Source organism: Talpa europaea (genome assembly GCF_964194135.1).
Source record: "Talpa europaea genome assembly, chromosome: 11".
NCBI classification, from domain to species: domain Eukaryota; kingdom Metazoa; phylum Chordata; class Mammalia; order Eulipotyphla; family Talpidae; genus Talpa; species Talpa europaea.
The window spans coordinates 65,364,537-65,390,025 of NC_140078.1; the positions used below are offsets into that span (position 1 = coordinate 65,364,537).

Here is a 25,489-nt window from a genome sequence, read left to right on the forward strand (position 1 = left end):
TTTGTATTGATAATTCACTAGACTGTCTGTTTAATGTGTTTTTTTAAGGGAGTTAAGACATATTAACTTAAAAAATACTGAATTAAAATTGGCTTAACATACAGGTTTCAGGTGCATAGCATTGTAATCAACAGGTTTCAGGTGCATAGCATTGTAATCAACATTTATATATACTAAATTATGATTGACATCAAAAAGTCTAGTTTCGGGCCTCCCTGGTGGCGCAACCTATGAAGCTTACTGCGGCCACTGCAGCACGAGTTTGATCCCCAGCCAGGGAGCAACCCACATGGCACAGCAGATCTCCTGACTCCCCCGCTGCTCCCCTCAGCGGTGTATTTCAGTCAATCTGCCTGTTCTGTTCCCCACTGTCTCCGGTGAATCCTCTCACCCCTCACACCTCTGGCCTGTACCCCCGTTCTTGTATGCATAAATAAATAAATCTTTTTAAAAAAAGAAAGTCTACTTTCCATGCACCACCATATAGTTGATACCCTTTAGCAATTTTCTCATTTTCCTGTTCTTTTTTCCGTTAGTAACCACCATTTTGTTTTTATTTTTATTTATATTTTTAAAAAGATTTATCTTTTTTATTTATGCATACAAGAGCTAGGGTGCAGCCCAATGATGCGAGGGGCAGGAAATGAGAGGATTCACCAGAGACAGAGTGGGGAACAGAACAGGCAGATTAACTGAAATACACTGCTGAGGGGAGCATTAGGCAAGACAAGAGAGGTCTGCTGCGCCATGTGGGCCAGCAACCTGGCCGGGGATTGAACTCGTGCTGCAGTGGCTGCTGCTAGCTTGATAGTCCTGAGACTTAACTCCTTGCACCACCAGGTAGCATCCATTTTGTTATTACAACCTAAGAGTTTGTTTTTGTTTTTTTTTTGGTTCATCTCCCACATATAAGTGAAATCATTCAATATGTATCTTTTCTGTCTGACTTAATTCACTTAGCTTAATTCTCTCCAGGTTCACCCATGTAGTAACAAATAGTAAAATGTTACCTTCTTTTTATAACTCAGAAGTATTCCATTGTGAAGTCACTGTATAGTCTTGTGTTGCCCAATGATGATTTCATCAATGATAAGCCATGTATGTGCTTGTGTTCCCTATTTATAACATAGGTGTCTGTAGTAGGCTGAACCATCTAGGTTTGTGTAAGAACACTCTGTGATTGTGATGCACAGTACTGAAATCTTCTATTAATGCATTGCACAGAACATATCCTATCATTCAGCAAGGCAGAACCACATCTTCTTTTATCCTTTCATCTATTGATGGATGCTTTGGTTGTTTCTGTAACTTGATTGTTGAAAATGCTGCCATGAATGTAGGTGTGCATGTATCTCTTCAAATTAGTGTTTTCCTATTCTTCATGTAAATACTCAGAAGTAGAACAGCTGGATCATATGGTATTTCTATTCTTAATTTTTTCATGACTCCCCATAAGGTTTTACATAATGGCTGCACCAGTTTCCATCCCCACCAATAGTGTATGAGGATTCCCTTTTCTCCATGTTGCACATTGGATATTAATCCCTTGTCAGATGTGTGAGTTACAAATATCTTTGCCCATTGACTAGACTTTTTTTTTTTTGTTGCTGTGATGATTTCTTTCACTATACAAAACCTGTCTACTTTGGTGTAGTTCCATTTGTTTATTTTTGCTCTTGTTTCCCCTGCCATTGGGGTCAAATCTCCAAAGATATCGCTGGGGTCAAATCTCCAAAGATATCGCTAAGGTCAATGTCAATAAGTTTATTGCCTATGTTTTCTTCTATAAATTTCATGGCTTTAGGTCTTAGATTCAAGTCTTTAATCCATTCTGAATTAATTTTTGTAGTATTTAGTAAAGAGTTGTTCAAATGTTCTTCTGTATTACTGCTTCTTTTCCTCCAATGTATTCTGTCTTCCAAATTGAGTGGTGAGATATGTTCTGAAAATATGAATTTTTATACAATTTTTTTGCCCTACTTTATTATAAAAGTCTAAAATCAATTTTAGACACATTTAATTTGAATTGCATTCACTCATTTTACCACTGTCTGCACTTTCACAGTTTAACACTTCCTCTTCCCTTGAGTTTTGTTTTTTTTTCTTTTCCTCTTTGAGTATCTCATGCCCTGGGCAACATCTTCCTTCACACACATTGTGAAATTAGTATAAACCTAAGTTGTCCTTTAGGTGAAAATGCCAGTGGTGTAAAGGACCGTACAATTTGGTCTGTACATGTCAGACAGCTGAAATAACATAACCATCACTCCCAATTGTTAAATCATTTTGACTTCCATAATTCTTGGATTTGGCAATGAAGTTCATCATTCTTTGCAAATGCAGTAAAAGGCACTTTGAATTTGTATGAATCACTTAAAGTGCACTTGAATAGCATATTTTAATAAAGGGCATTATTATATTTGGGGAAAATCCAGTTTTCTATATAAAAGATTCAGTGTGGGGCCTCCCTGGTGGCACAGGGGTTAAAGTCTCAGCACTATCAAAGATTTATTTATTTATGCATACAAGATCTGGGGTGTAGGCCAGAGGAGTGGGGGGAGGGTGAGAAGATTCACCAGAGACAGAGTGGGGAGCAGAATAGGCAAATCTACTGAAATACACTGCTGAAGAGACAGCGGGAGAGACAGGAGAGGTCTGCTGAGCCATGTGGGTTAGTTCCCTGGCCAGGGATAGAACTCATACCTCTATGGCCGGTGATAGCTTCATAGTGCTGAGCGAGGCCCTGAAAATAAATGCCACCAGCAAGGCCCTGAAAATAAATCTTAAAAAAAAATTCAGTTTTTTTCAGGCAAGATATATTTGTCACCTAGATCAAGATACAGAATATTTCCACCATTCGAGAAGGTTCCTTCAGGTCCCTTTGAGTAAATATCCCCCCCTACACATCTGATTCTTATTACCATACCCCCATATACATCTCATTTTTATTGCCACAGATTTTTTGGCATGTCCTCAAACTTCATATAAATAGTATCATACAGTATATACACTTCTGTGTCTGACTTATTACACTTAACATTGTCTCAGTGAGCTTTATCCCTATTATTTAAGGAGTCTTAGAAGGGCTTGACTGAGAAATGAAATAAGAACTGAAACCTTAGTAATAACTTTTCTATCCTGGGGTTAGTTGGGATTTGTGGTTAGGGGGAAGGGATGTCCTGAGCAAACTCCATACAGGTTTTGTGGACTCCACCCACACTCCAGACCAAAGCTATCAAGACACTGGAAATTACAAATCCCATTATCACCAAAGGGAGGGTTACTGGGACCTGAGGGTGGAGTTAAGCTGCCAGGTTCGGTATAAAATGAGACGTGGTCCTTGGGGCGCTCCCTTGGCCTCATGGCTCTTCGCCAGCTTTCAGTGTACCAGTTGGGATTCCAGGTCAGCGGAACGGGTAGGACACATTTAAGAATTTATCTCCCTCTTTTCTCCCTGAGTTGTACATTTCCTCATTTCACCTTCCCTTGTAAATAAACCTTTTATCAACTATTTGTGCATGTCTGCAGTTTAGCATTAATAAGTCCCTTTTTAAGAGTACCGGTGAGGACCCACAGTCAGGCAACCCGTTTTATATTGGGGCTGCTTTGTAACAATACTAGCAGATTTACTCATTCCTAACTATATTCTTTCTTTCAACTTAGGATTCCTTATGTTGTTTAAAATTTCTCCTTCTGCACATCAACCATAGTGAACTTCAACAGTTTGCTGCCAAACTGGTCTGTCTTATACTTCCTTGGGACACACCCAAGAAATATCTCTTCAGTGAGTAACAGTTCTCCCTGGTGGAAGATGACTCTTTGAAAGTGAAATTAGTGTTTTAGCTCAAGCAAAATGGAAAGAATGGCCTGTTTTGTTTTGTTTTTGACACTTCATATGCATCTGAATAGACAATGGAGTTGTAGTTTTGTAATGCTGGTTATGTGATGTTCATGTGAATGGATTAGACTAGTTAATCTCTAATATCCTTAAAGTTCTAGCAATTGGATCTTTTAGTAGTAGTTTTGTGAACTGGCCTTTGTTATCTTTCCCTCCTGCTGCTTTTCAGTGGAAATGGTAAAATGGAAAATAAACCAAAACAAGCAAAAAACCCTTCTAGCTCTGTGCTTCAAAGTATATATGAGCATCTTGTTCAATTAATATCTTTTACCTGAAAAAGACCTATGAAATTGATTTGCAGATGTTAAGGAATGTTGTTGATGGAGGATAAGAATAAAAAACTGGAAAGGTGATACAAGGTCAAGAACCTAACTCACACAAGGAGGTAGGAGTTGAGGGGATTAGTGTAAGCCATTAACCCAGTTATAGAAAACAAGACCCTTAGGCATCAATGCCCGAATCAGGAGGTACAACACCCAGAAACTATCAAACTGCATAGGGAGTGTCAGGAGCACAAACCATCCACCCACAAAGATGAGCCCCTCCCTGACGATGATAAAAACCTAATGCTGCCCCCACAAATGGGGAAGCACTCTGTCTGCCCACCTTTGCCTAATGCAAGTGCTTCTTTTCACCAACTTTCTCCCTCTGCCCGGCAGAAGCCTTCCAGCCTGCCCGTGACCTGTGCCATGCCAGGACTTCTCATTTACCTCCCTCAGTAGAGGCCTCTCTCCTCAAGGCTGCCCACTTGCAACGCTGCAGGTCTCTCTTAGCAAACCTGTCCCTTTCCAGGCAGCTCTTCCTGCCTGCTTGTGTTTATGCAACTGTCTTTTGCTCTCTTATCCCTTTCTCTAATAAACCTGCTCTTTAAATATAACTAGTGTCTCTGCCTCATGGAGAAACTCGCCTGGGAAACTCACTGTGTGCCCCTGAAAAGGGAGCTTTGGTGAAACAGTTTTCCCAGAGTGAACCCAAGGACCCCTGCAACTCCAAACCCACAGACTCCAAAAACCCCATCATTGTTACTATCAAATCTTACTAGTGAGTTCATTCACTTTAAAGGAAACTATTATGAATGCTTGTGTTTTACTGTAATTCTAACTATATACTTACCTAATTACTTTGATAAACATGTGGAAGTCTATAATTCCTCTTGTTTTGAAACATAGGGGTTCTTCTAAAATCTCTGTATTGACTTTTTGGGTGATTTTAAAGATACTACTCTTGTATGACAATGATACTTTTTCATGTTTTTCTCTATCTTCTTTCCCTTTCTTTTTAAAATGTGATTTTTTTAAAAAAGATTTATTTATTTATACAAGCACTGGGTACAGTCAGAAGCACAGGAGGGTAAGAGAATTCACCAGAGCCAGAGAGGGGAGCAGAACAGGCAGACTGATGAAGTACATTGCTGAGGGGGGCAGCAGGTGAGGCAAGAGAGGTCTGTCACGCCATGTAGGACCCTTGCCAGCGGCTGGGGTGGAACTGGCGCTGCAGAGGCTGTGGGCAGTTTCCCCAGCACTCAACCACTGCGCCACCAGGGGAGGCCCTTAAAATGTAATTTTTAATGTAAGTGATGCATTCAAAAGCTTTTAAGCATAAAAGGATATAGAGTAAAAAAGGCTCTCCCACTTCTGTCTTCCAGTCCTTGTGTTCTCTTTATACAGGCAACCAGCGTGGCTAGTTACTATTGAAGATACCGCAATCAGACCACCCCAAAATTTTCCGAACTAGTCTACTCAAGATGCCCCACTGTAGCATGTGGAGTATTTTGAGCTAAGAGCAATAAAATTCCTTGAGAGTGAGGAGAAGCACTGTTTTTTTGTTTTGTTTTGTTTTGTTTTGTTTTTAAAGATTTTACTTAGGTAGTGATTTCAAAGTCAAATTTCAGATTTTAATAGGAGTAAATTTTTTTTTAAAGATCTATCTATCTATTTATTTATTTGTTTGTTTATTTATTTATTTAATACAAGAACCCAGGTATGGGCCAGATGTGCGGGAGGGTGAGAGGATTCACCAGAGTAGAGCAGGGAACAGAATAGGCAGACTGACGAAATACACTTGCTGAGGGGAGCAGCGAAATACACTTGCTGAGGGGAGCAGCGGGTGTGACAGGAGAGGTCTGCTGCGCCATGTGGGGCCCTCGCTGGCTGGCAAGGATGGAACTGACGCTGCAGAGGCTGCAGACAGCTTCGCAGCACTGTGCTCAACCACCTGCGCCACCAGGGTAGGCCCAGAAGCACTGTTTTAGCTTGTGTATTTCTGCCTTTTTCTTAATCAGAGAGGCAATCACCATTTCCTTTTTGAATGACCTAGAAGAACAAACATACTTTGGGGGTTATTCTCCAGCCATAGGATTATCAGCGAACACGTCCTCTTTAAGAATCTCTTTACTCTCAGAGTAAGCTTAAGATAATTACCTCCTTGACTGTCATTTGAAGTACTACTCCTCTTTGATGCCTTAGGTCTTCAAATACAGGATAAATATCCCTGGTCTGCTCCAAATAGTCTTTAGAATTTACAATTATGTAAGTTCTTTTTCCCTAAGGTTTTAAAATTTATTTTGTGTGCATGTGTGCGCAAGAGAGCATTCACCAGAGACAGAGTGGGGAGCAGAACAGGCAGATCTACTGAAACACACTGGTAAGGGGACAGGAGAGGTCTGTGCCCTATGGGTTATCTCCCTGGCCAGGATCAAACTCAGGCCGTGTCTTGGTGGTAGTGCTGACACACACCTTACCCCTAGGCCACAAGGGAGGCCCAGTTATGTAAATTCTTTATACATGCTATTAAATTTGACCTTTTCTCCTACTAATCTGATCTTAATTTGTTCTCTGATGTTAATTTGTTGTCCATCCAGCCTTAGAAGATTCCAGTTGCTAAGGGGAGATTTCCTCTGTGAACTGATATTATGTAGTCCTCCACAAAAGTTTGATGCAAATAGATACTTAAGTCTGTGCCCCTCCCCACCTTTTTTCTGCATAAATGTTAACATTCTTGTGGTGGGGGGCAGGGCGGGGTGTGTGTAAGAGGATTCACCAGAGACAGAGTGGGGAACAGAACAGGCAGACTGACTAAAATACACTGCTGAGGGGAGCAGTGGGTGAGACAGGAGAGGTCTGCTTCGCCATGTGGCTTGCTCCCTGCCAGGCCAGGGGATGGAATTCGTGCTGCAGAGGCTGACGGAATGCTTCCTAGTGCAGTGCTTAACACCTTGCGCCACCATGGAGGTCCCTGTACCTTGCTTTTTAAAAGAATTTAACACATAATCAGCTTCTTCATTGGAAAAAAGGGAATAATATGAGTACCTACCTGATAGGGTTGTTGTGAAAATTTAAAAAGTTCAACATATGTAAAGCATTTAGAAAATGCCAGGCATATTGGAATCTTTACATTAGTTTTCTGCTCCTGCACAACAAATACCATAAACTTAGTGGCTTAAAATAATATCCATGTATTATCTCACAGTTTCTGTAGGTCAGAGTCTGGGCATGGATTACCATGCTTCTGTGTGTAGATTTCACAAGGCTGGACTCATGATGTCAGCTGAGCTACATTCTTAACCTGGAGAATCCCTAGGGAAAGAACTGGCTTTTAAGTGCTTTGAAGTTGTTGGCAGCTACAGAATTCATGACAGCTTGCTTCCTCAAAGGCAGTGGTGAAAGACAGTTTCTGCTGTTGAAGTCTGTGCTCAGAACATGTGTAGGTCCTTTTTTTCTTTCTAAATTAAGATATCCATAAACCATAAAAGTCATCCTTTTAAAGTATATAATTCAGTGCTTTCAGTATATTTACAAAGCTGTGCAACTATCATATTTGAGAATGTTCTTATCACCCCCCCCCCAGAAATTTCTTACTTATTAGTAGTCTGTCTTCAGTCTTTCCTCTCCCCAGCCCCAAAAATTCTTTCCGCATTTATTGATTTACCTATTTTGAACTTTCATATAAATGGAATAACACAATATCTGACCTTTTGTGACTGGCTACTTTGACTTAGTATAATGTTTTCAGGGTGCATCCATATTGTAGCATGTCACGGTATAGTCATGTATCACTTAATGACATTTCGGTCAACAATGGACTGAATATACAATCGTGATCCCAATACACTATGTCCTGTAGTTTAGGTATACAGCAAGCCATTCCCTCTAGGTTCGTGTAGTTATATTCTATGATGTTTGTACAATGACAAAATTGCCTAAGTATGCATTTTTCAGTAGTATCCCCATCATTAAGTGACACATGACTGTACTTCATTTTTTTATATGGCTTCATAGTCTTCCATTGTATGGATATACTCCACTGATATTGAGGTGTTTCCAACCCTTCACTATTACAAACACCACTAATATCCCATTATAAATAACAATCAATATCCTTGTCTTTTTTTACAGTCACTATCCTCGAATAAACATTTTGAATGTGAATGAGTATACTATAAATTTTTAGAAGTAAAATTGATAGGTCAAAGGTTTATGCAACGGTAATATTGATAATTATTGCCAAGTTATACCATTTAAATCCTGTATTTCAAAGTACTGTTTGAAAGAAGGGAGATGAAATGGCATTGTGGAAAATGCTGAGTTCTGGAATTTGTTTTGCCCTAATAAGAGAGGTTAGCACATAGTGGTTAATAAGAACATGGGCTTTGGAGGCAAACTATCTGGGTTAGATTCTTAGTTCTGCCACTTTATCTAAATGATTTTAAGAAAGTTAATCATTTTGTGTCAGTTTCCTTACCTGTAAAATAGGGATAACAGTATGTTTTGTGGGAGTTAATGAGACAGTATGTATAACACTTTTATACCAGTGCCTGATATACAGAAGATGCGCAATAAATGTTAACTCTTCTTGTTAGCTTGCTAAGCGATCTTGGGCCACTGTATTTTCCTATTTTAAAAATGAGAAGTTTGACTGGATTATTTTTATATTTCCAAGTTTGAAAAGGTGATTGTGGTCCCTGGATACTTAATTATATGCCATTTCGGGCCTCCCCGGTGGCGCAGCGGTTGAGCGCTGGGTTGCGAAGCTGCCCGCAGCCACTACGGCGCCGGTTCGATCCCCGGCTGCTCCCCGGACACCGGAGGAGGGTCCCACATGGAGCGCAGACCTCTCCTGCCGCCCACTGCTCCCCTCAGCAGTGTACCTCGGTCCTTCTGCCTGCTCTGCTCCCTGCTCTGGCTCTGGTGAATTCTCTCACCCTCCCGCGCTTCTGACTGTACCCAGTGCATGTATAAACGAACAAACAAACAAATAAATAAATAAAACATGCCTCTATAAAAGAAAAAAAAATTAAAAAAAAATATAAAAAAAATAATTATATGCCATTTCATACTATCCTCTAATGTTCCTTATGTTGCTATTTGGTGCATTACCAATAGTGGGGTGCAACATAGATTTTAAGCTTTTAACTTTTGGTAGTCCTAAGTTCAGAACTATGTGCATATATGGTAGCATTTCCCCATGCTTCCCCCCATATAATACACACATTTATATATATTTTTTCATATAGCTATGTGCATATACATAAATAGACACTCATGGATGTTCTCTGTATTTGATTTTAGATTGTTAGTTTTCCTGAAATAGGTGAGATTTAGAAAATTAATGCCCCCTCATATAGCTGACTTGTTTCTTAAACTTTGTCTCTGCTTAACCATCAGCATAGATCCTTGTTTTAGATATATTCCCTACAGAACTGTAAGCCTGAAGTAATAATGTCTGTTTGCTTCAGATTTATAGCTTCAACTCATTGTAGTGATTAGTTCCCAATAAATAATGAAAAGTTATTTCTGACATTGTATGTTAGTAATGCTATCCAGCTGAATCTAAATTTTTTGCCCTTACGCTAATTGTATATATAAAATGATCTTATCACTTTCTGGTTTTTAATATCTTATAAAGTACACTGAATTTATTAAAATTAAATAAATGTTGACTTGGAATTGAAAAAAGTGTTTTTTCTCACAAAAGTTAAGATTCAGTCTGCAGAGGACTAATGGTTGTCTCTAGCCTTAATTTTAGATACTCCATGACCAATTGGTGTGTTTGCCTTATTCGTAGCCTGAATCTTCTATCATCCCAATTGGCTTTTGATGAGCAAATGAGGAAAGGCTTAGTATGCAATTAGTACCTATTTCTTTTAAACGGATAAAAAATGAGCTTATAGGGCTGCTTTAGTAAACCAACAAAATAGTGATATCATCTGAGTTTCTGATCTTCCATAGTCGCTTTTACGTCACGTAAAGCCCTCATCCCCCCAATTTAAAATTACTTATAACTTAAAAAATATACAGCATTTGTCCTAAGATAGCCTGCAGTTTTTCATCAGTACCTTAATATTTACTTTTACCTTATTTACTAAAAAGAGTAATTGTTTTATACTCACTTTCTTACAAATTTACTGAGCTGATTCAAATAGGCTGAGCTATCAACGCATGTTTATCACAGGACATAGGAGTCCAAATTTCTTGATGTCCTTAATGCTCTTTAAGTAGCAGTCATGTGGTAAGGTCTATATAGTTATAAGAATAGATTTCACCAGTCAACTTTTTGGGAAACAGCTGGAGTTTAGTTTGAAAAGAGTGGTCTCGGTCGCATGGCTGATCCTGTTTCTTGGAGACTGAGCAAAATGTGAATCCTCATTTTTTTTTTTTTTTTAAGATTTATTTTTTTATTTGTACAAGCACTGGGTACAGTCAGAAGCGCGGGAAGGCAAGAGAATTCACCAGAGCCAGAGCAGGGAACAGAACAGGCAGACTGACGAAATACACTGCTGAGGGGAGCAGCGGGCATGGCAGGAGAGGCCTGCACGCCATGTGGGACCCTCGCCGGTAGCCGGGGATTGAACCGGTGCTGCAGAGGCTGCAGGCAGCTTTGCAGCCCAGCACTCAACCACTGCGCCACCAGGGGAGGCCCTGAATCCTCATTTTTTAATTGATAAAATATGTAATCGTGCAGGATTGCTGGAAGATTAGGTCTTAAGAGCGGTCAGGTGCAAGTATTTTATGTCAGAGTTAAATAGGCTTGGCTTCAAATTCTGACTGTTAACTGGATTTAATTATCTTCCAATGCCTATTTTAAATTGTGCATTAACAGTATTTCCTTGATATCTGTTGTGAGGAATAAATGGAGATAATGTATGTAAATCACCTCCTCCACTGCTGGGAGCACAGGCAGCACCCAGTAAATATCGTTTTTTTTTTTTTTTTTAAAGATTTATTTTTATTTATGCATATAAGAACTGGGATGTAGGCCAGAGGTGGTGGTGTGGGGGTACTATTCACCAGAGACAGAGTGGGGAGCAGAAGAGGCATATGTATAAAAATTTACTGCTGGGGGTGGGAGGGGAGCAGCTGGGGAGACAGGAGAGGCCTGCTGCCCCATGTGGGTTAGGTCCCTGACTGGGGCTCTAACTCATGCAGCAGTGTCTGGTGATAGCTTGGTAACACTGAGACTTTAACTCCTGCACCACCATGGAGGCCCCCCCATCTTCAATAATTATTTCTTGTACTCTCGATAACCTAAGATAGTATAGGTTGAAAACTCTTTGAATGGCCTTCCATTTGACCTTAAAGGTTTTTAAGCGAGAACGACCACTTGCCGTGTATTTTTCAAATGTGGCTGCAAACGTTTTATAGGAAAGTTGAAAACACCATGGAAAAATGTGTTGTCAGCAGCCGGCCTCCCTTTGAACTCGCCAGAACCAAATCTTGTTAACACTGGGCTATGAATCCTTATCAAGGGAATCCAATACAGGCAGCTCGCTGGGGGCATGTTACTGAATCCAAGCCTTTAAGATAAAAGTCCATGGGGTGGGGGGGGGTGTAATCTAAAGATGCAAATCCGGTGGGAATGGTAGGCCTCAGAAGCCTGCCCCAGGCTTTCAGGCTCACCACGCAGCAGCTGTTCTCTAATCTCCGGGTCTTCGTATGCAAATTATTTCAGAAAACAGGGCTCACACCCTCTACAGCTGGAATCCAGTTTTGGCCTCTTGAACTTGTGAGCAGAGAGGAGGAATCTTGCCCTGAACGGGCGACACCTGCGCTCCGGGCCTTGGTCAAGCGTGCCTCCGCTCTCCTGCAGCGCTGATCTGGACCTCGCCCGGCCTGGAGGTGCCTTCACCTGGCAGCCGCTCGTGGCGTCGAGGTACTCGCCCGGCGCCGCGGTCGCCCCTTTTGGCGGGCTCGGGCGCCCCGAGGCTCCGCCCACAAGCGCAGTCTCTCCGCATCCGCGAAGGCGGAAACCGCGCTCCGATTGGCCCGGCGGCCCGAGATAGCCCCGCCCCTTCTCGGCCCCGACGCGAGCACGTTGAGAGGCTGGGGGCCGGCCGAAGAACTGCCCGAGCGAGGAGCGGCTCCTGGGGCTAGGCACGGGGTTGGGGCGCCCGCTTCGGGGCCCTCGAAAGGCTGCTGGGTCGGGAGCGCGGCCCGCGGCCCGGGGGGGGAAGGGGGTGGGTGGGCTGAGAACAGCTCGGTGGCGTGGCCGGCCCGCCGCCCCTTCCCCCCACCCCCGTCGACCTTGTAGAAGCTTCCCGGAGCTCCCCACGCCGGCGCGATGGCGGCTGCCGCGGAGCCCGAGGCCTCTCAGCCGACGGACGCGAGCTGGGACGGTGGCGGCGGCGGCGACGACGAGATGAAGCAGTCGCTTCCGGAGCTTGAGTCCTCCCCACAAAATGGCGGCGGCGGCGGCGGCCGCCTCAGCATCGCGGAGCCGGGCGTCGGCCCCGGACCTGAGGAGACCGCAGCGGCCGAGGCCGCCCCAAGCCTCAGCCACGAGCAGCCTCAGGACCTCTCTGAGGCGGGCGCGGCCACGCTGCCCCGAGGCCCGGAAGAGCCCGAAAGACCCGTTAGGAGGAGTTTTCAGATCCCCAGGAAGAGCAGAGAAAAGAAAGGTGGTGCTTCCCCTCTCCCCCCAACCCCTCTCTCTCTCCCCCCCTCCATCTTTTCATTAGAGCCTCTCTGTCTCCGCGCCCCACACCCATCCGAGACACGTAAACACGCAGCCAGCGCCGGCCGCCTCTCCCCGCGCGGCCACGGCCGCCCAGCTGCTGCGCTCGGGGCGAGAGGAAGGCGGTGGAACCACACGCTCCCCTCTCCCCGTGCAAGTTGGAAGTGGCAAGTAGCTCAGGTTGGAAGCTTGTCCGTAAGGCTGCAGCTCCCAGAGAGGAAAGATGGTGCTCGGCGCCCCTCCCCTCCAGCCCCTGAAGGCAGAGAAGCTGGTGTGTCCTCCTGAGGATGCTTCTGAGAAGTCTCACTGTGGAAATAGCCCTGGGCCATGAATTCTGGGGCTTTCTCCAAGGCCTTTGCGTTCAGAGGACCACGAGTGCTTCTCCCTGTGGAAATTCTTCAGCTCTATGTCTCTACCTGAAATGGGCTTGATGTCAGCGTCTTCCCTTGTTTAGAAATCTCCGTTAGATGTGATCCATTGCACACTGCCTTTTTTGCCATCACACTTCATTTCCATGTTAGATTTTTTTTTTTCCTTGTTTTTGAAGCGTTAGAGTAAATAGGTCTATCTCTTCCAATCCAAGCTTAGTATTTTTTTTTTTTTTTCCTCTCGTATTTGGCAAGAATGGGAAGGTAGGTTCTTGGTGCAGTAATTTCCCTATGAGGAAAATAGCGAGAGGTTAGCTTGTGCCCGAGACTCAACAAGTTGATCTTGGAGATGAGGCAATTTCAGATTTTAGAAGTCGAATCTAGACTAGTTTTGGGAACCAATATTTGGAACAGTTAATGGAAACTTCTTTAAAATTGGATGTTATATTGTGACACATTACTAAGGGAGCTCAAGATTAGAACTGCCATTTTATACTATTTTTGATTATCCAGTCAAATTTTGGCATACTCTAGAGTCAGTCAACCTAAAGCCTTTTCATTTTTGGCATAATTCCAAGTTCTCATGATTTACTTTGGAAAATAATAGCAAGTTTTACTTGCCGAAAGCTTTTTTATTGCTTGTGATTTGAATCTGTAGTAAAGACAATCTTGAGTGAAGCATGGTCTTCCTCTTCATGTGAATAATCGACTCCTTTAGCACAAGTGACATTGTTAGAGCTTTTTAATCAGTAAGATACAAATAAAATCAAACTTAATTTCTATTTGGATGACAAAAGCCATGGAAATGCTGGATGTGAGAAACTGTGTTGATGAAAATGAAGTTACCTTTTTGCCCAAAAGCATGAGAGTGTTTCTAGAAAAATCGTTTTGAGTTAGTGTAAAGTGTATTTTAGCGTTCAAGAGGATACTTGGACAAGGTTGTCAATTCTTGGGCTTTATTTAAGTGAGATATATGGTATAATCTAATAGGGAAGTTAGATGCCCAACCTGTGGCGCTAGTTTTGTGCCAATAAGATTGAAGTGCATTCAGATGGGCATTGGTTTGACACAGGAGATAACAGTTTTTTAAGCATAAAATTTTGAAGTCCATTTAAAAAAAAACAAACGCAATAACGTGGTTTATGTGCATCATAAGTCACAATGTACCGACTTTTAACTCTTGATGAGACCAGAAGATTGACCTCAAAAGCTTCAGGTCTGAAAGGGAAGGCACTAGAAAATGTTGAAAGAGACTGTTGCATGTTTTGTTTTTTGTTTTTTTTTTCCTTTTAATTAGATTAAGTAGGGGATGCTGTAAAGTAGACTTAAGTTGAACATACTAAAAGTGAATATAATTGAGGAATTAGGAAATACAAAACCTAGTTTTTTTTCCCCTGAGTCTGATGCTCCTTGGGGAAAATTTGTTTTCCAATTTTACTTACTAGGCAAAAAGGTTGTTGCCTTTCTCCAGTAGGGAGGTCATAAGAAAATAAAATTGACTATTGTTTACTGAAAATGGGTAATTTTTAAATTGTCTAAATCTACATTGAGCAGTAGCTGTTAAGTAGGGCAGTAATTTAAAAAGGGCTTTTAAAAATTAGAAAAGCTACTATTTTACCACCATGAACTTAACTGTCCAAGCTGAGAGTAGGTAGTACTTGGTGAGAGTTTAGTGGATGCTATCTCAGAAACATTGCATTAGGTAATGTTAGTTTTACACTTCATCCCAATATCTCTTGGAAGAATTGAAAAAATCACTATTAGAGGATTTGACTGAATATTGTGGTTGATTGAGTTTTTTGTCATGAATATTAATTACATCATTTTCAGTAGATGTGTCAACATTTTAGTTTCAAAGGTTCTGTTGCATTCATATTATAGGGCAGACCTTTACTTTTGACTATTCTTTTCCAGTGAAATTTCAGATTAGGACTTTTTTTGTTTTACTTTAAATATGTGACTATGATGATTCATTCTTTTGGTCTTAATACCATGACTTTCAAAATACTGTTGTTCTAACGATGTTAGTAAACACTTCATAGTATTTAATAAACTGTAGGCATTGTTTCTAAACAGTTTACATGTATTAACTAAATGTCAAAATTCTTACATAGCAGATGCTATTCCCATTTTACAGATAAGGAAACTGAAGAACTGAGAGGTTTAATAACTTGCCCAAGGTCACACAGCTAGTAAATGATAGAGTTGGAATTTGAACCTAAGTTTATAGAGTACTTCTTATTGTTACTCTAACTATAGCAAGGCTTTTCTGTTTTGTAATAAGGTGTCAGTTAGCTTTTGACTTTTTACCTCCGTTAAAATTCAGAAATATTTAACATGTCTTTGTCCCTGGAGAATTTTTTGATTCAGAAATTAAGTTCATTATAAAAAATCAGTACATTCAGTTACTATTGACAGGTTAACTCATTTTATTGACTGGAAGAGTAAAATTTTACTCTTTTATCTATGTTGTGTTATTCATTGGCCGGGCTATTTTCTATAGTGTAAAAAAGGCACTGTTCTTAACATTTACTCAAACTGTAGAATAGTATTTTGTCAGCAATATTTCATTATTGCCTTATTTTACTCATAAGTCATCAAACATAAATTAAAATTGATAACTATTTGATAAATTTTTTCCTTCCAAACTTAATGGGGAATGAAATAGTTATGATTCACTTTCTGGAAAATGTTTAATGGTTAATACATAAGGAAATCTCATTACAAATTCCATACTCATCTAGTCCAAGAGAACGAATGGCCAATTCTTCCTGACTTTTGCGGTTTTGCCACAAATTTTACAGTTGTTTAGAAGCCTTTGGAGCAATCTCCTCATTTGGATGGTGTTTCAGAAGTGGTATATGAATGACTGGGTTCTAAGTACCATAGATTTACCTACATAGAAGTAAATTTACTACATAGAAGTAAATTTGGTCAGGAATGTGTACATGGAACCCAGGCATCCATATAAAACATTTGATAGGTGCACATAAATTCTGGAAATAAAATTTTCTTTGACTCACTCCCCAGTCCAAAAATAGTCAAGGTTTGTATTTGTACTTGTCTTTCTAGAAATCTGCCAGTATCTTCATTACTTGTTCTGTACTATGATCAACCTTGGTTTAGAGATGGAACACACATTCCTGAAGTATTACATCTGTAATGATTTTATTAGGTTGAAGTGATGTTTAAGATGTCTTAAGTAAATTGCTCTGAGGAACAAATGGATTTTCCTTGTATTATAATTTTTCATACCAGCAGTAATCAGAGATGGATCAGAGAGAATTGCAGGTCATATGTGGTCCCCAATCTACTCTATATCCTTTTCTTCCATGAATTAGTTAATTTAAATTGGAATGCATATTTCATATTATCCATTTGTATGTTTTGATAACAGTGGTCCATCTTTTAAAAGCTTAGCTTGATTTTACATATGTGTATATTTTTTCTTTGTCTTCATAATCAGAATACAAACAAAAATTGGCACTGATGACCTAAATTTTATGTTGATTTTTTTGATTAAGATTTATTTATTTATGCATACAGGAGCTGTGGTACAGGCCAGCGATGGATGTGGGGGGTGAGAGGATTCACCAGAGACAGAATGGGAAGCAGAACAGGCAGACTGACTAAAATTCACTGCTGAGGGGAGCAGTGGGGAGACAGGAGAGGTCTGCTGCGCCATGTGGGTTGCTCCCTGGCTGGGGATTGCTTCATAGTGCGGTGCTTAACCCCTTGCGCCACCAAGGAGGCCCCTTTATGTTGATTTTTTAACTGCTAAAATATAACATGAATTTCTGAAATATAGCCTGTATGCTTCCAGTAATAAAAAAATATTTAATGACAATAGAAACCAGGGAGTCAGGAAACCTGAATTCTAGTTCTGGTTCTGTGAAGTAATTAGTTTTCTGAATTAACAATTTTCAAGTACCTTTTAAAATCTGTTAAGGTCCATAAAGTGTCTATAATTAGTTTTTATCAGTAAGGAAATCTTATGAAGTCTTTGAAATGAACTTAAGAGCCCTCATTCTACCAAGCATTTGATGGAAATTTTGTAAATAAGCAAAATTATGTTTCTTAATGTGTGAAGAACTTCTATTGCTATTAAAGTTAAATGTTATAAAACAAGGGTGTTATAACTTTTGGACCTTGTTAACTCCTTTGCAATAAGAAAAATATTTAAGAAGAAAAGATATAAAAGTAGAAATAATCATAGATGTTCTTTGATTTCCTGATACATAATAAGGAAACAATAATTTTTCCAGCTTTTATAAACATGTATTTATACTACAGGATACAAGATTTGTGGTCCAAACCCACAAGACAGGGATTTGAATCTCAGCTGCCCCATTCATTCATTCATTAATCTAGAGTCAAGTCAACTGTTAGCTTTCTTGGTTTCATTTGCGAAATAGGAATGAGGCTCAGAGTGGTTTTGATGTTTAGATGAGAGTGCACATACATGTCTTAGCATAGTATCTGAAAAGTAGTAATGACCCATTAGTGGTTGTTAGACTAAATAATTGTCAGAATCTGGAGAACAATATATTGGATAATGACTTCCTAGGTTAAATGGGTGATTTAACATATAAAACGGTTCTATTCCCCAATTGGATAGTGACGTTTATTATTACTGCCTCATAAGGACCCATAATTAAGATTATGATGTATGTTTTCTATAAAAGTAGTGAAAGGATATGTTGATCAGGATATTCCCAATGTTAAAAGAATCAAGGACAGTGGACTACCAGGGAGTGTACATTCAATACTTTTTGGAGAATAATTTTAAAATTTATATGATTTAACTTTTTCCAATTACGATTAGTTTGCAACTTAACCAAGGAAAATAGTTTGTTAGACTTGTAAAATTTAATAGAGATTTGAAGCCATGTGATACTTCTTTTTGGTACATTTTAGATAACTGAAGTCACTTAGTTTAGAAGCATAAAAACCAGTCATACAGAGAAAACTTTCAAACTCATGTTTTGTCCATATTAGATGTGAAAGCCTGTGAAGACTATTCCATGTGCTGTTTTTCTTACCAAGTTTTTCTCAGTTGGGTTGAGTACAAGTCACAAAGATAAAATGTTTTTATCCTTCTGTATCTATAAAATAGATTTGAATTTAGAGGGTATATTTTTCTCACTTTTTTTTTAGCTTTTATTACTGAATTGTTGAATTTATGAGACCTAATTTTTTTTTGCCTTTTTAAAATTTTTTGACATTGTTCATATTTTTACAGTATTTGATTTCTATCCTCAGTTTAGTCCCTGTAAATATCCTACCACCACATTACCTATGAACCATCACCATAGTCCCTTGTGCTCTTCCCCCACCCTGTTTTGATCCTTTTTCCTCTCCCTCCACTGCTTTAAGCCTCACATCTATATTTGCCTATGAGTTGTCTATTCTTTTTTTAACCCGTGTTTGGTTTCCATGTATTCCTCCTATAAGTGATAGTATGTGATATTTTTCTCTCCTTCTGACTTTCTTCACTTAGCATACTCCCAGCTCCATCCTTGTTTCTGTGAATGGCATGAGTTTATCTTTTGATTGCTGAGTAGTACTACATTGGGTATATGTGCATTTTCTTGATCCAGTCATTTGTTTTGGGGTATTTAGATGGTTTCATATCTTAGCTATTGTAAATAGTGCTGCAGTAAACATAGGGGTGCAGGTCTCCTTTAGAATTAATGTTTCTGTGTCCTTTGGGTAGATTCCTACGAGTGGAATTGCTGGGTCATGTGGTAGCTCCATTTTTAGTAATTTGAAGGTTCTCCACACAGTTTTCCATAGTGGTTGGACCAGTTTGCATTCTCATCAGCAATGAAAAAGGGTTCCTTTTTCTCCACAGCCTCGCCTTTTGTTAGTTCTTTTAATGTGGTCCATTCTTAATGGAGTGAGGTGATACTTAATTGTGGTTTTGATTTTCATTTCCCTGATTATGAGGGATGTTGAGAATTTTTCCATGTGTCAGTTGGCCATCTGCATTTCTTCTTTGGAAAAGTGTCTTTTAGCTCTTCTGCCCACTTTTTGACTGGATTCTTCATTTTTGTTGAGCTGGGTAAGCCCTTTGTAGATCTTTGATATCAGTCTCTTACCAGTTGTGTGGAGTGCAAATATTTTCTTCCAATCTGTAGGGTGTGTTTTCGTCTTGGTTATTGTCTCTTTTGCTGTACTGAAGCTTTTCAGTTTGATGTAGTCCCAGCTGTTTACCTTTCCTTCATTTTCTTTGCTTCAGGGGATGTCTTTAAAGATCTTTAATGTTTCTGAGTTGTATGTCATGGACTGTTTTGCCTATGTTTTCTTCTATGTATTGTATCATTTCAGGTCTTACATTCAGGTCTTATATCCATTTTGAGTTGGTCTTTGTGTATGGTGTGAGGTAGAAGTCTAGTTTCATTCTTTTGCATGTAGCAGTATGAGACCTAATTTAAATTACAGTAATTTGGTGGTAGAATTTGTATTCAATATAAAAAATATTAAGACACTTTATACTCATTTTCGCTCACCCTGTGATTCAAATTAATGCTTACACTTTTCTAGCTACTGGCATATGGTAAAGATAAAGTAGTGAACAGGGCATATATTGTTCGTCCTCTCGTGGAGCTTACAATCAATTGAGTGTATTCATCTGTTGCAAATTTGATTATAGGGCACTTTGTGTTTAGTAATTTATACTTGAGTACTTGTTATCTTACCTCTAGTAGTGTCTTTATTGCATTATGAAGATGTTGACTTGATCTTTTTCCTTTTTGGTTTTTTATAGTGTGATCCCAACCACTTTTTCTATATACATTGTCATTGAAAAACTACATTTTTACAGATACTTTTGTAATACAGACATGGTCTGGCAACTGAATAGATCTGTCATTTGGTATCATATCCTTTAAAACTTAATCACTATCAAAATAGAGAATATTTTATTGGCACTTATCTAGTAGCTTTAAGACTAAGGGCAAGTGGAACATTTAGGAAATAGGAATATCCAATAATATGAATATTCAATAATGGCCTACAAGTATTTTGACTGCTACTTACTGACTACTAAGTAGTATGTTGAAAGAAGTTAAGGTATTAGGATTTTTTTTTTAAAGATTTTATTTATTTTTTTATACAAGCACTGGGTACAGTCAGACGCACGGGAGGGTGAGAGAATTCACCAGAGCGGGGAACAGAACAGGCAGACTGACGAAATACACTGCTGAGGGGAGCAGTGGGCGCAGCAGGAGAGGTCTGTCACGCCGTGTGGGACCCTTGCCTTCTGCCGGGGATCGAAGTGGTGCTGCAGAGGCTGTAGGCAGCTTGGCAGCCCAGCGCTCAACCGCTGTGCCACCAGGGGAGGCCTGTATTAGGTTTTTTTAAAAAGATTTATTTATGCATACAAGAACTGGGGTACAGGCCAGAGGTGGTGGGGGTGAGAGAATTCACTGGAGACAGCGGGGAACAGAACAGGCAGATCTACTGAAATACACTGCTGAGGGGAGCAGCTGGCGAGGCAGGAGAGGTCTGCTGCGCCATATGGGTCAGCCAGGATTGAACTTGAACTCATGCTGCAGCATCTGTGTCTTAACTCCTTGAGCCACCAGGGAGGCCCTAGAATTTAAGTTCTATGAATGCTATCTGCAGTGAAAAATAAGTGGTTCCTTTTTGGGTTTGGGAAAATGGATATATATAGAGAGTTGATGTTTGAAATTTATTAGTTAAACTGTTTCATGTAAAGTGGAAATTTGAGGTTATTAGGCCGGTATTCTACTCGTCCATGACTCCATGACCAAATTGGAATAGTTGGAGGACTGGGAAATAAAAATTTGTATTTTCTTTGCCTCATGTGGTATATATAGAGCTTTTTCCAGGTGGTGTCTCATGTGTGGCATGTGGTATAAGGCTATTAGGATAGCTAAAGTTCTTACAGATGAGAGAACTGAGCTTGTTAAGTCATTTAGGGTCTCTCACAAAGCCAGTAATGTTAGATGTGGTAATTTCTTCCAAGTTAGACTCCAAAGCCCCACAACTTTCCACTTCACTTCATAAGCGTCCTGTGCTTTATATTGGTAAAGGTAGTGCAGTATATTTTATTCTATTTTTCATACTGAAAACCAGAGAGAATTACTGTATTGTTCTAAGTGTCTTAAATATTTTTGTTTTTTCTTACGGTTAGCATTTAGTATTGCATCTAGAATGCAATACTTCAGTGTAACATAACTGAGATGCAGTTATGCATCTCAATACTAGATGCAATACTTCAGTGTAACATAATTGAGACAAGCTGAGTATATGCACAAGTTCTTTGATATCAGTCTTTATTTTTTTTAAGATTTATTTATTTGTGCACACAAGAGCTGGGGTATAGGCCAGAGGTGTGGGGGGTGAGAGGATTTACCAGAGACAGAGAGGGGAACAGAACAGGCAGATGGACTGAAGTACACTGCTGAGGAGAGCAGCGGGCGGGCGAGTCAGGAGAGCTCTGCTGCGCAATGTGGGTAGCTCCCTGGCCGGGGATCGAACTCTTGCTGCAGAGGCTGTGGACAGCTTCACAGGCTGCATCTTAACAACCCCTTGTGCCACCAGGGAGGCCCTCAGAATCTTTAATAAACAGTTTAGGATGCCTACTGTAGCAGCCTAAGATTTGCAAAATTGTAACCTCTTTACTGCATGTGATTTACCAGATGCTCACTGCTGAAGGAACTGGTCATTGTAGGCAACTGGTTTTAATTTTTCTGCTGCCAGTTACTAAGTATCTCTGTGCACATCATAAAATAAGATAGCCTTGAGGCTGTTTTAAAAAACTTTATTTAAAAGTTAGCAAACAGGGGCCTTCCCGGTGGCGTAGCGGTTGAGCGCTGGGTTGTGAAGCTGCCCGCAGCCTCTGCAGTGCCTGTTCGATCCCCGGCTGCTCCCCGGCCACTGTAGGAGGGTCCCACATGGCACGCAGACCTCTCCTGCTGCCCGCTGCTCCCCTCAGCATTGTACTTCGGTCCTTCTGCCTGCTCTGCTCCCCGTTCTAGCTCTGGTGAATTCTCTCACCCTCCCGCGCTTCTGACTGTACCCAGTGCTTGTATAAATATATAACTTAAAAAAAAAAAAAAAAAGCTAGCAAACAAAAAGGAAGTGGAATCTTAAAATTAATGATGTTTTTTTTATTTTAGCACTTTTCCAGCCATTAACTCCAGGCTCTCGAGAATTTGAAGATGTTTTGAATATTCTCCATTCATCTTACCTTGAACCAACCTCAGTAGGAAATTTTAACTACAAACGAGCTTGCTTGATACATAATGAACTTTTGGAAAAGGAGGTATGTTTTAATTTGTGGCTATAAGATTCTTCAGAATCAATAGTTTGTAATTTATTTTACTTCCTTTCCTCTAAAAGTGCTAAAGTTTGTAGGAAAGCGAAATTTTGGAAGGGAAAACAAGTTTTAAGTGACATTTTCTCCCTAAACATTGGTATAGCACTACATTTAACTGCTCTATTACTGTGTGATTATAAAACTTTTACTAAAAATGATTCTTTAGCATGAGTATAGCTTATTTTATGAGTTACTTGCAAAATAATAAAGCTTTTTGCTTTCGAGTACATGTGTATCTAATTAAATGGGTTTGTTAATGTCTAAATTGGAAGATAATGAGATCAAATGTGTTTTTCTTTAGGATATCCATAATTCTCTTTCCCACTCATTTATTGCCTGGTGACTGAATTATTTTAATATCATTAGAAATTCTTAGTGAAAAGGCACCAAGAAAAGGGGAATGGTTGATTGTGTTAGTGAATTTAAGTTTCATGTACACATTAGTATATTCTTTGAGTTTTGATTTAGGAAAAGCCAGTGTGTGTAATTATGAATTAATGCACTTGAAATGCTTAGAAATTGGTGTGCTCTTGCTTTCTAATGAACATAAAATACTATTTTGTATTTTTATCAGTTGGTCTGCCCAGTGCTACCAGAATTTAACTTTGTGGGTTTTTTTAAGATTTATTTTTTATATATGCATACAAGAACTGGGATTCAGGCCAGAGGTGTGGGGTGTGAGAGGATTCACCAGAGACAGAGTGGGGAGCAGAACATGCAGCTCTACTGAGATACACTGTTGAGGGGAGCAATGGGCAAGACAGAAGAGTCTACTGTGCTATGTGGGTTAGCTCCCTGACCGAGGATCAAACTCATGCCCCAGTGGCTGATAACTTCATAGGGCTGAGGCTTTAATCCCTACGCCACCAGGGAGGCTCCCAGAATGGGAAAGGGATGTTATTGCCTCCCAGAGAAAAATTAAAGCTATGATAGTTTGATATGATTTCATGGTGTGATAAGGATTTGTTAATTTAATATGAATATTTAAAGATTCATTAATTACTGAAGATTAGTAATAGTCTGAATAATGTATATAATGTGTTAGATATAGACCCCACATTTTGAACACACACATACTTGTGACTAAAAGTGAAAGCAGTAACTTAAGTTGACATAGTTTAGTTAGACCAACTCTTATCCTAGAAATATTTGTGGAGCAGTCTGTCTATTTGGTGCTGACAGTACACTTACAAAGAGGTTAAATTTTTCCATGTCCTAATTGATTTTATAGTCTAAAGTTGGTTATGCAACAGAGATTTATTAAATTGCCTACTTTATACAGTATACCATGTTAAGTAAAATGAGACAAAGTTAACTAAAACATGAATTTATAATCTGTGGGCGTGTTTGAGTGGTAAAATTTTAGTAGAAATTTATTTAAAATTCATAAAGACCAGATGCTGATTTGATTATGTGGTAAGGGCTAAGAACCATTTGTAACGGGGGAAAAAATCAAAGTGCTGAGACTATAGGGAGAAAAATAATTTCTACTTTGGTAGGTTTAGGACTTCTTGAAAATAAAATTCTTTGAACTTTTAGCTTGAAAAATATAATCGCACTGAGAAGTTGTTACAGATTTAATTTCGTTTAGTTTACAGAAAAGCGAAGAGAACTGAAGTCTGACGGTCGTTTAGACAAAGAACTTTCAGAATCCTATGCATTTCTGATGGTTGATCGATACCAAGTGAGTTAAACTTATATAAAACCCATTTTACAAAAAAAAATTTATGTTTCCATTAGTTCCTAATTTTGCAACTATTCAGCAATATATTTGATAATTATAAACTAACATTTCCTTGACGTATAAGTGGAGAAATGATTTAGGGTAGTGTAAGTTATTTTATTTTGTAAATATTTTTAGTGTGTATATCTTTTCCTCAGTTTTGTTCCTTTAGAATGTGCTTGATATTGAATGTGCTTGATAAAGATAATAATCTTTCCTTTGGTAAAATAATTTTCTTCTGTTACTGACATATATTGGGAACTTTTTTTTTTCCTTTAACAGATGTCTAGGTGGAATTCCCATGTTTTTAAATGTTTTTCTCTGTCTAGTTCTAAAAAGGAATATTCATATATGTGAGTGGCATGGATTGTAAAGATCTGTTACATGTAGAATAAAGAACAAATGTATTTCTAGCTATGGTTATATTGGAAGGATAAGTCCGTTTCATATTAACATTTAGTTACAAAATGACTTTCTGTAATGTAGATAAAGTAGTTTAGAAACTTAGAATTAACAGATTACCGGTTATCTTGTGATTTTTTTTTAAAATATTTATTTATGTATACAAGAACTGGGGTGTAGACCAGAGATGCAGAGAGGTAAGAGGATTCACCACAGGCAGGTTGGGGAGCAGAACAGGCGGGCTGACTGAAATACACTGCTGAGGGGAGCAACAGGCAAGACAGGAGAGGTCTGCTGCGCCATGTGGATTAGCTTCCTGACCAGGGAGCAAATTGATGCTGCAGTGACTGGTGCAAGCTTCATAGTGCTGAGACTTAACCCTTTGCACCACCAGGGAGGCCCCTATCTTGTGTTTTTAATGTATTAATGCAGGATGAAATTTTTTTTTTTTTAGGTTCAAAGCTTATGTGAAAAAGGATTACAGGTGGGCCAGTCCAAAATAACAATTCTTGGCAGTCCTTCCTTGGGTAATCTTTTTCTTTTTTCATTTTCTTAAAATTAAGTTGCCATTTAAAAGTGTATTATCTGATTTTGCTGCAGTCCTTGTCATTCATTTCATGTATGCTTTGTCATGTGGCTAGAAAAGGAGACTAGTTTCAGGGTCTGCAGTGTTAAACCATTTCCATCCTTTCTTTCTGATTTTGCCTTCTTTAAATTGATCAAAGTATCCTTTGTAAATGTTAGGTTTATTCCTAGAGATTTAAAAAATGATTAGTTACATGTTTCTTCTGGTTTCATTT

At 39.4% G+C, this 25,489-nt stretch overlaps 1 protein-coding gene across 9 annotated transcripts in view; it reads left to right on the forward strand.

The window, feature by feature from the left end:
- Positions 1 to 12,433: 12,433 nt before the first annotated feature.
- The window catches only part of TASOR (transcription activation suppressor), a gene marked incomplete at both ends in the record, with an annotated part of 47,597 nt that continues 34,541 nt past the window's right edge, over positions 12,434 to 25,489 (forward strand). For 8 of the 9 annotated variants that reach the window (XM_084247380.1, XM_084247381.1, XM_084247378.1 and 5 more), the window contains 4 exons: positions 12,455 to 12,791; positions 22,365 to 22,510; positions 24,156 to 24,248; positions 25,144 to 25,216. In XM_084247380.1, the coding sequence (XP_084103506.1) occupies positions 12,455 to 12,791; positions 22,365 to 22,510; positions 24,156 to 24,248; positions 25,144 to 25,216 (649 nt within the window). Of the gene's footprint in view, positions 12,792 to 22,364; positions 22,511 to 24,155; positions 24,249 to 25,143; positions 25,217 to 25,489 lie in introns of all 9 variants that reach the window. The other variant, XM_084247385.1, reaches the window with a different exon arrangement.